Consider the following 14,863-nt stretch of genomic DNA (forward strand, 5'->3'; position numbering starts at 1 on the left):
TGGGGAATCTGGTGGTATGCTTCCAACCCCTTCCCCTCCTCACAATGGCCCTGAGAGGGCGCCATTGTCCCTGAGTCCCAAATAGCTCTGCCAGGCGCTGATTCTGTCTCTGCAAAGGATTTGCCTGAGACTAAATATATCCCCTTTTCCTCCATACCAGATGGTTTCTAGATTGCTCTGGAAAGAGTAGGCTTTTGTGCTTCCATGGAAGAGGGAAGCAGTGACAAAAAAGACGGCCATGCCTCTCCTCTCCATTCTCCTCCTCTTCCTGGTTCATTGCACACAATTCCCACAGCAAGCGTTCAAGAAGTGGCTGCAGTACAAGACCTCTCATTAATGGTCAATTCCAGTTACATTAAAGTACTTAATAAAGCCTGGATTACTGGGTGATTAGGTTTCCAGTAAATCCCAGTGGCTTTTCATCTGGGCCGGCAGAAGGCCCTGGCCCCAGGCCTGTAAGCTGAACAGAGAAATTAATGGGTGTTTTATGCCCAAGACAGTTGGTCATGAGGAAGGAGGTTACATTTTTAACGTTTTCTTTCCTGCTCTGACCAGCACAACTTCCTCTTCCTTTGCTTTTAGAGAATTCGTCACTAGTTCCCTGCATTTGGGAAGATGAAGACCCTTAACACCCACAAATTTCAGTTTCTACACTTTACAGCTACATTTTTATCCACATAGAAACTACAGGACACACACACACACCTTATTATGAATTCATTAACTTAAAAAAGATCTTGACGGATCACAACACGGACAAACACTGAAGGGCAGCATCGCCTCTGGGAGAAGCAGGCCGTGCTCAGTGCACACCCTGACTTGAAGTCCCCTTGTAGCAAATCCCAGCAGCCCCCAGGGCTGTGCGCACCAGGAGCAGAGGCATTCCCATGGCCAGCCATAGCAGGCAGGAGCCAATCCCGGAGAGCCGGAGGCTAAACCTTTTACCACCTTTCCTGTGACCTTCCCTCCCCTCTCCAGGATGGTCTCATGACTAAAGGAAAAGAGAAGATGTGGCCACAGATGCCACTGGAGTTGAGGAGTAGGTTCTGGGAAAGAAAGGACAGCTTAGGATTAGAGCCCCAGAGGCTCTGGAACACAGCACTATAACATGAGCCATTTACGTAAATTAACATTTTCCAGTGACCATGTTAATTAAAAAGGTAAAAAAAAAGAAACAAGTAAAATTCATTTTAGTGGTATAATTTATTAGCCCAGGATATCCAAAATATCATTTCAACATGTAATTCTTATAAAAATGGAGACATTTTCACATGCTGTTTTCCTTACTAAGGCTTTGAATTCTGGGGTGTATTTCACACGGAGAGCACATCGCAGTTCAGACTGCCATATTTCAGGTTCTCGATATCCTTTTAAGATGAGGGGTTACCATATCCAACAGTGCCTGTGAGAGAGCAAAGAAATGAGCAGTTCCCAGCAGTCAGGGGAAGGGGGTGGTTATGGTGGACACCCCCCTCCTGCATCCAAATGCCATTCTTGACAGGCACGCCTCCTGTCTCCCAGAGCCAGCACTGAGAAGCTCAGGAGAACATCCTACGCAGACCCAGGGCCCCGCCAGGAGATGCACAGCAGTGTCACACAGAGGATGCCGAGTGGAGCTCGTGGGCCAAATCCAGGCTGTGGAGGAGTTGTATTTGGCTCCTATGCCGTTTTTCAATCTCTTGAAGCAGTTGTTTTCACAACCTTGTATTTCCCTCCTGGCTCTTTTAGACACTGGATGTGTAACTCCTGTATGAGACCACAGTTCTTGAAGTCAGGCAGCCCTGCATGCTAATCCTGACTCTACTGCTTTTTAGCTGACATTGGATACATTAAACCCTTCCTATGTCTCCTATTATAAAATTGGAGAGAACAATACTTTACAGACACGTGTGACTTTAGTGAGATAAGGCATTCGTTGGCTAGCACGAGGCTTCGTACGTTGTAAGTACTTGATAAATGGTGGCATTAGTGTTTCATTCACGGGAGGCTTGAACTCCTTAGAGCCCCTACCATAGTCTTATTTCAAGATGGGAAATTGGGAAGTTCATGGACAGGAGCAGCTCTTAAAAGCAACCTTTACTTGCCTACACCAATGTTGACGAACGGCTTCTGCACTAACAACCTTTAGACAGTCTGTTTCTTTTCTCTGTGGTTCAACTGAATTAAGCAGTCCTCAGTACCAAGGCACCACAAATTTTAAAAGGATTATTTCTGGGAACGAAAGCGGAAGCTAGCAATGACACCAGTGGCTCCTCCTGCTAACCTCCATCCCGGTTCCAAGGTAGAAGACTTGGGGTCTGGGCACCAGATGCTGCTGATAAAAGATACTAATGATCGGGGTGCCTGGGTGGCTCAGTCGGTTGAGCATCTGACTTTGGCTCAGGTCATGATCTTACAGTTTGTGGGTTCGAGCCCCACGTCGGGCTCTGTGCTGACAGTTCAGAGCCTGGAGCCTGCTTCGGATTCTGTGTCTCCCTCTCTCCCCCTCCCCTGCTCACTCTCTGTCTCTCTAAAATGAATAAGCGTTAAAAAAAAAAAAAAAAAAAAGATGTTAATGATCAAGTTGGAACAAATCTTGGCCATTGCTCCACCCCAATTTTTGTTTTTGCTTTTCATGGAGAAATTAAGGGGCTGGGACTTAAAAATATCTAAACAATCATGATGAACTCCACACCACAACCCTCTAGCCTGGGGTTCAGGCTCCTTACCATCCCCACTGCCATATGCCTTTACTTATTTTTCATTTTTTAATTTTTGAGACCGTGAGAGCAAGGGAGGGGCATAGAGAGAGGGATACAGAGGATCCCAAGCAGGCTCTGCGCTGACAGCCACGAGCCCGTTGCAGGGCTTAAACTCACAAACTGTGAGATCATGGCCTGAGCCGAAGTCGGACGCTCAAACAACTGAACCACCCAGGCACCCCCACCGTATGCTTTTAATTCAGAGATGTAGGTAGGAGCAAAAAGCGGGCAGCCCACCCCAGGGGACAGAGGCCACAGAACTAGCCCAGAAGGAAGGGGAGGCTAAGGAAACCTTTTCCCAGTTCTGTTTCCCATCTTCCCTTTCTGCTATTTAATGCATATCTGGCTTCTTCATTCCTTTCTACAATTCAAGTATAGATAATGTGCCCAGCACTGTACTAGACATTTTGAACCTCCTCCTATTTTTCAAAATAACTCGTCTCCTCCACACTTTTTTCTTTTCTTTTGCATTACTCAGTTTCCCATGTGCTATCTATGAGTCTCTCCATGATTCACTCTCTGGAAAAAGATGTGGCTCCTTTCTTTAGAGTAAATAATATATGAGTTGGCCCCCGGGGGCTGGGGAGAGAGACAGTTCTGTGCAGCACCCAGGGAGCCTACATGGCAAACGAGGAGCACATGGGTAGGTAATGGAGTAAAGACAACTGCAGCGGTTTTATTTCAGTACAGATTTAAGTAACTCCTTTGTTATCAAAAATAACTATGTCAGCATCAATAACCTGCTGCTTATAAAATGTATTCTTGGCAGAGACAGAGAGAGAATTAACATCTAATGAATACTTGCCATCTGCCAGGCAGAGTGGAAGGCTCGTGGTTCTCGGTATTTTAGTGGTCAAGGACTCCTCTGGGATTCTTGTGGAAGCTACAAAATCTCTCCCTTAGAAAAATTCAAATGTACACAAAATTTTACATAGAATTACAAGGGCGAACAATGTTCCAAAGCACAATCACAGACCCACAGACTAAAACTTCTTATGAGGGGCACCGGGGTGGCTCAGTCAATTAGGTGTCCGACTCTTGGTTTCACCTCAGGTCATGATCTCATGTTTTGTGAGTTCGAGCCACACTAACAGCATGGAGCCTGCTTGGAATTCTCTCTCTTCCTCTCTCTGCCCCTCCCCCACTTGCACTTTTTTCTCTCTCAAAATAAACATTAAAAAAAAATTGGGGCAGACGAACATAAGGGAAGGGAAACAAAAATAATATAAAAACAGGGAGGGGGACAAAACAAAAGAGACTCATAAATATGGAGAACAAACCGAGGGTTGCTGGAGGGGTTGTGGGAGGGGGAATGGGTTATATGGGTAAAGGGCATTAAGGAATCTACTGAAATCATTGCTTCACTATATACTAATTTGGATGTAAATTTTAAAAAATAAAAAATAAATTAAATACTTCAAAAAAAAAAATTGGGCACCTGGGTGGCTCAGTTGGTTAAGCGTCTGACTTTGGCTCAGGTCATGATCTCACGGTTCGTGAGTTCGAGCCCTGCATCGGACTCTGTGCTGACAGCTCAGTGCCTGGATCCTGCTTCAGATTCTGTCTCCCTCTCTCTGCCCCTCCCCTACTCGTGCCTCTGTCTCTCCCTCTCTCTCAAAAGTAAATAAACATTAAAAAAATTAAAAAAAAAAAAAAGACTTTTTGCCAAGCCCTTACATCTCCCAAGCCCTTACATAGCATTATTGAGACAAGATGCCATTATCCCCACCTTACAGATGAGGGTACATCCCCAAGGTCATATACGTCATAAGTGGCAGAAACATTTCAACCAGGTTGTCTAAACACCTCAACTTGTTACCCTAGATGAAAATATCAATCGGTTTTTACTGTCATTATAACCGTCATTCCCTTTTTTTTTAAGATTTTAAGTAATCTCTTCGTCTGATGTGGTGCTCGAACCCACAACCCTGAGATCAAGAGTCACACGCTCCACCAACTGAGCCAGCCAGGCACCCCGTCATTCCTTATCTTTACACAAGGAAATAAAATCATGTGAGAGACTGAATCTGTGCAAAACATTCTAGACTCAACCACAGGACACCAGAAAGCTCAGACTTCCCAGAGGTTCCAATCCCATTTCTTATCAGCCAAAAGCCCCACTCCCAGTGAACTTCATCTACTCAGCTAGAAAACAAGCCAGAGGTGATTTTCTTAGACAGGTTTCATATTCCTCAGAATAAGAGGCCAACCTCTTTGTCAATATCTCAATAAAACTAAGGAGAAAAAATTTTTTAAGAAGCAATCTCTCCTTAAGATAATCTATCAGTGAAAATTGGAATTAAGAGACCAGTCAAAGCCTATGGATATGAAACAAAAGATTTAATTTCAGAATATTACATGAATAAAAAAGACAGTGCATATGGTTGTTTCTTTACAGTTACATAGATATATCCGATATATAGTCAAATAAGAATGATATACAAAAAATGGTGAAACAGTTAAGAAACCTTGTTTCCGTGTTGAGGGAGCTCAGGGAGAATGGGAGGGCAGCCCCTGCTATGAAGGGCCCCGGGGCAGGAGCGTTTTTTTCCCAATAGGCTCTGCCAGGCTCCCAGCAAGTGTGGGCGAGTGCTCTGCTCAATGGCTCTCTAGCCCCCAGGCTGTGGCCTCGCACACTCCAGCTTCCATGGCAACGCATGCGCTCAGACTATTACCACCCCACCTCCTCACTAGCTCCTGCACTGACTCTCCACTACACGTTGGCATTGGCTGCTAGGGAAGCTAGCTTTTCCCTGGGGAGTTTTAGATTGGGTTAATTACCACTGGTTTGAAAAGCTTGTGCATCTTAGGAACCCAAATCTTCCCCAGATTCTAGAGCAATCTTGCCAAATGCCGGTATCCAGGTTTAGATCAAGGTCTTGTCTTCAGTACAAAAGCTTCAGGGTGGAGGGGACAGGGATGAGGTTCTCCCTGGGAAAAGGGAAATCTACTTAGAAAGGACCTTCCAGCATTTGCATGAGGCCCTGTGTGAAGTAAGGAAGCAGCGAGAGTCTAGAGAAGTCCATTCCCAAAGATGGCTGCCCCAGGTAAGCATGGGCCACACAGCTGGTCACTGCGAGGCACAGTTGCGATGACCACAGCTTCTCCTAGGAGGCAGTATTTTAAACCATATCCTAACAGAGGCTCCTGCGAGGGAAGCAGCACAAAAACACTGCTATCTGGGAGGAAAGGCTCTGCTCCGACACTCTGGGATCTGCTGGCTTCCTCACAGGCCAACAAAGAGCTGCCTCTGCAGTGGTCATCGCCGTCAACAGCCCTGCACTGCTCCATTTCCCAAGGGTGCTCCCTTGTCATTCCTGACAGACCCTAGAAAGATATCCAGGGTGAAGAGTGTGTGGAGGACCAACTGCCGCTTCAGTTACGATTTGTAAACAACCATCTCCTTTGACATGTTTTGGCACTCAGGTATCATCAGTATCTTCTAATCTTCTTTCGCTGCGGCAGTGGAGTTTTTCAAACCAGACTCACTGGTCCCAGTGCAAAAGTCTGTCATTATAAAAGGTTAGAAACCCCAGTGACTATGGTTTTCACTGATTCACCCAGTGATGTGAACCAAGGCGGTGCTCTGTGTTTCCATGCTCATGCCCACTGGCACAAATACACTGCCCTGCACTGACATATCAGAATCCATCGCAACTGACCCCAGAAAGAAATGAAATCTTAAAAATCATACGAAGAGGCATTCCCAAAGAGACTGTTCCAACATGAAAAATAAACATAACAGATTAAAAAAACATCTTATAGATTAAAAAACTGTTAAATACTGGCTCAAGAATACCCGCCCACCAAGTCAGAAGGGAGACAGTACCCTTCTGTGGCAAATGACAAAGGGCTTTTGTCTTTGAGTTCTCCGTAAGATTCCACAGGATTAGAACGCTTACATATTATAAGGCAGAAGGTTATGCTGTTTATTTCTCAAATTTGGATTCCAACTGGATCACAGCTTCTATTAAAAAATTACCTATCACACCCTTTAAGCAAGGGAAAGTATATTTAATAAATAACTTAAATGAAACACACATACCCGAATACACACAAATTGCCCAAGGGAGCGAGCTATATAAAAGCATGTGCGTGTGACAAGCATCTTTCTCACCATCCTGGTGCCAGAACACTACCCTGGGGTATCAATTCCATCCAAGCAAAGAAAGTCTCCTAAATCTCAGCCACCTTCCTCAAATAGAACGCCAGAACAAACCTGATGAGAGGGAGCTATCAGGTCACTGCCCTGCTCTCTCCACCTGATGCCAGGCGTGTTTAACTGACCACGCCACTCTGAGATGAAACATTTAGACGAATAAAGAAATGAACTACAGAGTTAAGGGAGAGCATTACTTCAGTCTGGTCATACCAAAAGCAGCATCTGTTTGCATTCACTGGTAGCTGGTGCTTATTTTCTCAATGAGAAAAAAGCCAAATAGAAATCTACATAAGTGAATTTGCTAAAAATATTTTTAAGAATGACATAAAACTGTTTTAGAGAAAAGGGATTCTATATAGGTTTATACTCCTCACCATCTACCGTTCACAATCCATTGAATTGGAAAGCCAAATTTTACATTTCCCTTCACTACTGCTGTTACAGCAGCAAATGAAACAGGAGGCACGGAAGAGGACTGACACCTGGACACAAAACCGAAGCATGCTGCCCGCAGAGTCATCTTCTGTTTCAGGAGAAACACAGCTTTTTCAATAGTTTGAAGATAGTCAGCAAATCATACTTTGCCGGGCAACTGCTTCCGCACAGAGCCTGACTCAGCTCCAGCACAGGGCAAGAGCAGCCGCGCAGCTTAATAGAGCAGGCCCGCTCCGAACGTCCTCGCCGGCCACACACCGCTCTCCGGGCAGTGAGTCCGCACACCGGATCAAAGCCATGCCACCGCTCACCTCCAATGCACGTGAACATCCCCAACCAGGTCAGAGCCCCAGCCCCACCTCCAGACCACTCCCTTGCCCATCCTGACGAGGAGGGGGCAGCGCAGCAACCCTCCTCAAGCACTGGTGATAAGCCTTAACTGCTTCCAAAGGAGAACAAAGGATGCCTTTAAAGGATGCTCCTTTAAATCCTCCCAGCCCTGCAGAGTGATGCTGGCTTCCTCCCTGTGGCTCCAGCTTGCTCTCAGGAGACAGTCCAGCCGGCACACACCATCCCTTAGAAGGATGCAATATAATCCCATCCACAAGGAGTCACCACGGTCATAAAGCCAGCTGGCCCCATCCTAGTCACACTCCAGAGCTTCGACTACACTCAGATGTATCAGCAAACCTCTATTAAGCCGTCAGTGACTTTCCTTGAGTCACAGTGATTTGGCACAGAAGTACTGGCACCAGAGATGTTTTAGGTGAGAGGAGACTGAATGAAGGAGACGAGTTCAGCAACCACACAATTACTTTGGCATCACTGAGGAAAGGGGAAGAGAGGGAAGGAGGGAGAGATGCAAGGAGGGAGGAAGAGACAAAGTTTAACAAATGACATTTGTTAAAATATTCTATCATTCTGAATTCTCCCTTTTCAATGCCACAGGCCAAATACCCTGCAATCTCAGGCCCAAGAAATAATTTGTAAATTTCCGGGAAAGCTGTTAAGTTCTTTGGACACAAATGATATTGAGGAGTACAGCCTCATGAGACAAAGAGCTTTCCCAAAGCTTAAGGTGAAAAAGAAGGGAAAGATACCTGTCTTAGAGGCAATTTAGAGTACCTATCCGAAAAATGGCTTTAAAAAAGACAACAACAAACAAACAAGAAACAACCAAAATACCCCCAACACTAACAAAACAGAGAAAAGCCCCAAATATCAGTTAAAAATAGTATCAACCCACTAGGATTGACAGTACTTTTTAAAAAAATCACTGACAGTTGAGCACAACTTTCATATTTTTAAAAATAATATCTGCCTGAACAAATACATGGAATGAGCACTGAAGCCCACCTGGTCCTGCCCATTTACTGCGCTGTGTGAGCTGGTTGGCTAGTTCAGTGGTTTCCCCATGATATTTTCAAAGAGAGAGAAAGAGAGAGATGCCAGCACTCATTCAGTAGGCAGAGTCTATAGACATTATCCAGTGAGTGGGGTTAGAGGTGTCAGTCAGGTCACAGGATTAGGTGACTCTCACAATTCAAAATGCAGCAAGCAGGCTGCAAGTCCAAGCTTCTCCACGAGCGGTAATGATACCTGGCCCACTAAAGAGAAAATTCTGGGTGGACAACAGGAGAACTCTGGATCCTTTAGGGGAACCCTAGGCTGAAAGAAAAACAAGAACATTAAGCACATTTATAAACATTTCTTTTTGCAAACATCCCACCTAAAAGCTAGAGAATCTACACTTAATATTTCTACAAACTGAAGGTTCAATAGCTTGAGAATTTCTGACTCTCTATCAAATAAACATCACTTTGTCCACTTGCCCTAATCTCAGTTCATTGTAACAACTTGGGACACCTGGGTGGCTCAACTGGTTAAGCATACAACTTCGGCTCAGGTCATGATCTCATGGTTCATGAGTTTGAGCCTCACATCAGACTCTGTGCTGACAGCTCAGAGCCTGGAGCCTGCTTCGGATTCTGTGTCTTCCTCTCTCTCTGCCCCTCCCCCACCTCTCAAAAAATAAAGATTAAAAATAAATAAATTAAATTAAACTAAATTAAATTAAATTAAAAAATGTAATGACAATAAAAGCTACCACTTTACTGCTCTGAGTTTCTTATATACCTTATCTCATTTATCTTCATAACAATTTGTGCATGAGATAACACTCTTGCCATTTTACAGGTGAAGAATCTGAAGCCTACACAAGTTAACTTGCCCCAAGATAAATAGCTATTGAGCAGCAAAGCTGGGAAATGAACCAAAGCCTAACTGAATGCAGAGCTCATGTTCTTACCACTACTACGCCTCTCACCAGCAAATGTTTACTAAATGCCTACTAGATGTCATTACTGGGAGAAAAAGAACAGGAGACAGGAGACCACAAATATATTCTTAAGTCTGGCCCTGTCTTTCAGAAAAGAAACTAGCTACAGATATTAGATGATACAAGTGAAGTAAATAATGACGATAAATCATACTAAATGTCAACATTTTAGTAGTGTCCACAAGAATCCAAAGGAAAACGCACATCTGGCTGGGTTAGCCAAAGAAGGTTTCAAAGGGGAGATGTGTGGTTCAGGTTAGGCTTTGAAGAATGGGTAAGATTCTAACTACTGAAAGTAATGCTTATTAATAAGGAAGTGCTACATCAGCAATTCTCATCTGGGGGTCCCCAGAGGACACTTGGCAATGTTTGGAGGCATTCTGGGTTGTCAAAACTGGGGGGAGGGTGCTACTGGCATCTAATGGGTAGAGACTAAGGGATGTGCTAACCATGGTACAATGTACAGGGTAGCTCATACAACAAAGAATTATCTGACCCAAAATGTCCACAGAAGCAGGTTGAGAAACCCTCTGCTAAATAAATCTCTTTGGAGAGCATGTTCTTTTTTTTTTTTTTTCCTTTTTAATTTTAGAGAGAAAGCGCAGGTGCATGTAAGGTGGGTAGGAGGGGCAGAAGGAGAAAAAGAGAGAATCTTAAGCAGGCTCCACACTCAGCCTGATGCGGGGCTCAATTCCATGACCCTGGGATCATGACCTGAGCCAGAATCATGTCAGATGCTCAACTGACTGAGCTACCTAGGCGCTCCTAGAGTGTGTTCTTGATGATGATAATTAAATTACATTATTTCCCTCAAATAATATTTGTTCCTTTTATAAAATCACCATCAAAAAATCTAGTTATATTGAAACCCATGCAGGGCTCGAACACACTAATGGAACCATGAGCTCATGACCTGAGTCAAAGTTGGATGCTCAACCAACTAAGCCAACCAGGCACCCTGAACCTGGCTTATTTCTCTCTCCTGAAAGTAGAACTGTCAATATAAAAAGACTTACTATTTCTTGATTATTTTAAAAAATGAAAGCCACAAAAGGTATAATTGATACAAAACAATGTATCCTTCAAAAATAACTTATACTTAGCTTTGATTCATGGATTATAGGTTAGGTAAAAATATTTAGACACACATAACTCAAACACCCAACTTGCCTCAATCAGACAGCCCCTCCTTTAAGTCCGAAGATGGAAAGAAAAAGAGCTCAGATAATTCATTCAAGGATAAGGAATAAGACTATACTGAAATCTGGGAATGCAAGCTGGTGCAGCCACTCTGGCAAACAGTATGGAGGTTCCTCAAAAAATTAAAAATAGAACTACCCTACGACCCAGCAATTGCACTACTAGGTATTTATCCAAGGGATACAGGTATGCTGTTTCGAAGGGACACATGCACCCCAATGTTTATGGCAGCACTACTGACAATAGCCAAAGTATGGAAAGAGCCCAAATGTCCATCGACAGATGAATGGATAAAGAAGATGCGGTATACACATACAATGGAGTATTACTAGGCAATCAAAAAGAATGAAATCTTGCCATTTGCAACTACATGGCTGGAACTAGAGGGTATTATGCTAAGTGAAATTAGTCAGTCAGAGAAAGACAGATATGACTTCACTCATATGAGGAATTTAAGATACAAAACAGATGAACATAAGAGAAGGGAAGCAAAAATAATATAAAAACAGGGAGGGGGACAAAACAGAAGAGACTCTTAAATATAGAGAACAAACAGAGAGTTACTGGAGGGGTTGTGGGAGGGGGGGATGGGCTAAATGGGTAAGGGGCATTAAGGAATCTACTCCTGAAATGATTGTTGCACTATATGCTAACTAATTTTGATATAAATTTAAAAAAAATAAAATCAATAAAAGTTTTAAAAAAGACTATACTGAAATCTAATCTTTTAGAAAAGAATAAAGATTTATCCATAAGGATTGGATTTTTGTTCTCTTTCTATTGCTGATATCTCAAATCATAATTATGCTCAGGTCTCATTAGTAAAGTGCACATGTCAAACCAGAGATCACTTCATCTGCCACAGGAGCCTTTTAAAATAAGACCAAGTCTCAACCATTTTTCTGTAGTCACACTAGCACTACTTGTCAATGCTTCTAAAACACTATTTCAATGAAGCCTCACAAGATATCTGTGAACTAGATATAACTATTATCCTTATTTTCAGAGAAGGAAACAAGCTCAGAGAGAATGAATGGTCTTCCTGGGCCAGAGGAATAATGCCTTAAATCAGGTCTAACAACAAGTCCCCTGGTCCTCCCAGTGGGCCACATGGCTTCTTCAGAGGAAAGCACAGCAGCCACTACTTTTCATCCCCAAGCCTTGGGCAACTGGCAGTCAGTGCCAAATAATCTTTTTTGTTCTAATTATTGTCTGAAATATGTTGTATGACATGATTTCCAGGATCCGTCGGCTGTTTATTCACTGAAAGCCTCACTGAGTAAACAAGGCCAAAGTCTACACAGAAAGAGAACATAACTATTCCATGTTTATTGAGCATATTCTTAGCACTTCTGTACTTGGTTTCACAAATTAGTTTACACTTGCTTTAAATTTTCTTAACAAGTATTCTTAAGATTTTGTTCACATGTGTCCCATCTGTCCAAGAATGCAGGGACCATGGGGGCTGTCTTCACAGCTCTGCACCTCAGCACCTGGGACAGCGCTAGGTATGTTATCAATAACCATCTGCTAAATGAACTCAAGGGCAAAGACCCAGTCTTGCTATTTTACTTTGCTTCTGACACTGGGAATTCAAAAACTGCTCCTGACTGACTAAATGCAGAAAGGACTTACATTCAGTAAGAATAAATATAATCAGTACCTTTTTTCCCCTCTTTCTTCCCCTCAGACCATTTCAATCTTGTTGGCATCAATGTGACAGCTGGAGAACCAGGAAATAACTGTAACAAGAAAATTTTATAGTGGCTTAAATGTGCTTATATCATTCTTATACACGGACTACTAACAGAAGAATTATTTGCTTGTTCCATTTCAGTGTGAAGAGTTTCACGGAGGCAGATTGTATTTATATCACTAACCTTAATTGATTTTATTGCTGGCTTGATGAAGCAGCATGTCTAGTATACCTGAGACTACCCAACAAGTAATGCAGTGTCAAGCAGGCCCAGCTCAGTGTTACCTGCCCCACAGAGTCCCCCCGTAAGAACTGGAATAGTTCCAGCACTTTGTGGAGCTATTTCACCATATTTGTCACCTCTGCGTATGACTGGCTATACTCTCCTGGAACTCCACGTGTGTTTGTTTTGACCATCAACATACGTGAAAGGACTGAAGAAAAGGCATAATTTCATGGCTCAGAGAAACACAACAGGAAATAAAACAGATGACAGACAGTATAGCAATATTTCTCCTTTCTACAAATGTACACAAAGAGAAAGTCTGAAGAACAGGATCTTACTAAGTTCATGTTTTCTTTGCTGGCTCTCTTCAGTTCACCAATGGCTATAGATTCCGGAGTAGGGTACTTGTTTTTCTTTTCTGACATCATCTGATTTCCCAGGACCTTCCGCTGATTTAGGAAGAGAAAATATGTGATTTATAAAGATTGACTCTATCTGTATAATAGCTATACTGATCTTTTAAACTACAGTTTCTTTCTTTATTTTTTTAAGTTTATTTATTTTGAGAGAGAGAGAGAGAAAACGAGCAAGTAGGGGAGGGACAGAGAGAGAGGGAGAAGGAGGATCCAAAGCTGGCTCCATGCTGTCAGTGCAGAGTCTAACATGGGGCTTGAATTCACAAACCATGAGATCATGACTTGAGCCAGATGTTTAACTGACTGAGCCACCTAGGTGCTCCACTACAGTTTCTTAGTTTAAAATTTTTTCAAAGAAATAAAAAAGTTACAAAAATTAAAATAACTAAAAATAAAAATTAAAAAATTTCAGCTTTCTGATAAATTCTGCCAGGGCATCTTATACAAAGGAGTCCAAAGCATGTTACAAAAAACCTTGAAATTATTGCCTTTCTTTAGGTGATCACTTTCCTCTACATTTAAAATAGCTGAAATGTAAGAAACAATTTTATAGTTGATTTAAACTAGCTAATGCAGGCCAATTACAGTGTTTCTAAGAACATTAAAAAAAAAACAAAACCACCAGTTATTTACCAATAAAATTTTTTTCCCAAATACATGTGGTCTCTGGCAGCTATTAAGAGTCCCCTCCCTACTAAAGGACACTTCTGCGAGGTCCACTCTAAGACTGCCTCCCTGTCACATCCTCATACAGGATTAGAAAATTTGGGGAGAGTCTTTAAGAGTTTCTAATACAGCCACAAGAGCATGCAGGTCTTCTTAAGAGGGTCACATGCCTATATTGTCATTCAGAGCAGGACAAAAAGCCCTTTCATCTCTGAACAGCTTAGAAGCTCACCTAACCTACTGTAACAGCTGACAGTGACAATTCTATCATCTTTGAGGAAATCTTCCCGTTTTTCTTCTTAGATTAAGTTTAAATCCCAAAAAAGGAATGTAACAAAACTAAAAGATTAAACTTTACAATATAAATTTTAGCAGCAATATTAAGAATATTCCAATGCAGGGGCACCTGGGTGGCCCAGTCGGTTAAGCATCTGGACTCTTGATTTAGGCTCAGGTCATGGTCTCAAGTTTGTGAGTTTGAGCCCCGTGTCAGGCTCTGCGCTGACAGTGGAGAGACTGCTTGGGATTCTCTCTCTCTCTCACCCTCCCCCACTCTCTCTCTCTCTCAAAATAAATAAATAAACTTTAAAAAAAAAGAATATTCTTGGGGCGCCTGGGTGGCTTGATCGGTTAAGCGTCCGACTTTGGCTCAGGTCATGATCTCACAGTCCGTGAGTTCAAGCCCCACGTCGGGCTCTGTGCTGACAACTCAGAGCCTGGAGCCTGTTTCAGATTCTGTGTCTCCCTCTCTCTCTGCCCCTCCCCTGTTCATGCTCTGTCTCTCTCTGTCTCAAAAATAAATAAACATTAAAAAAAATTTTAAAAAAAAGAATATTCCAATGTAATAAATTATTTACATGAGAGGAATTCTGGAGGAAAGGGTCTAGCCCAAAAAAGGGATCAAAGCAGAATATAAATCAAATACCTAAAACACAGAAGTACCAGAAAAATGAGACCACTACATCTTCCTTTCTGAAATCAGG

The 14,863-nt window shown here is 42.7% G+C and overlaps 1 protein-coding gene and 1 non-coding gene across 7 annotated transcripts in view; one reads left to right on the forward strand and one right to left on the reverse strand.

The window, feature by feature from the left end:
• Positions 1–2,341: 2,341 nt before the first annotated feature.
• On the forward strand, positions 2,342–2,426 carry TRNAQ-UUG (transfer RNA glutamine (anticodon UUG)). The gene has a single exon. It is a non-coding gene; the product is annotated as a tRNA-Gln (tRNA).
• A 2,636-nt stretch (positions 2,427–5,062) lies between these two features.
• The window catches only part of ARHGAP19 (Rho GTPase activating protein 19), a 92,010-nt gene continuing 82,209 nt past the window's right edge, over positions 5,063–14,863 (reverse strand). For all 6 annotated transcript variants that reach the window (XM_053909791.1, XM_053909790.1, XM_053909788.1 and 3 more), the window contains 3 exons: positions 13,137–13,247; positions 12,540–12,618; positions 5,063–9,006 (listed from right to left, as the gene is read on the reverse strand). In XM_053909791.1, coding sequence (XP_053765766.1) covers positions 9,002–9,006; positions 12,540–12,618; positions 13,137–13,247 — 195 coding nt within the window. In that variant the 3' untranslated portion in view covers positions 5,063–9,001. The remainder of the gene's footprint in view (positions 9,007–12,539; positions 12,619–13,136; positions 13,248–14,863) is intronic.

This window comes from Panthera pardus, unplaced genomic scaffold, assembly GCF_024362965.1.
Source record: "Panthera pardus isolate Hobbes unplaced genomic scaffold, ASM2436296v1 HiC_scaffold_22, whole genome shotgun sequence".
Classification (NCBI taxonomy): Eukaryota; Metazoa; Chordata; class Mammalia; order Carnivora; family Felidae; genus Panthera; species Panthera pardus.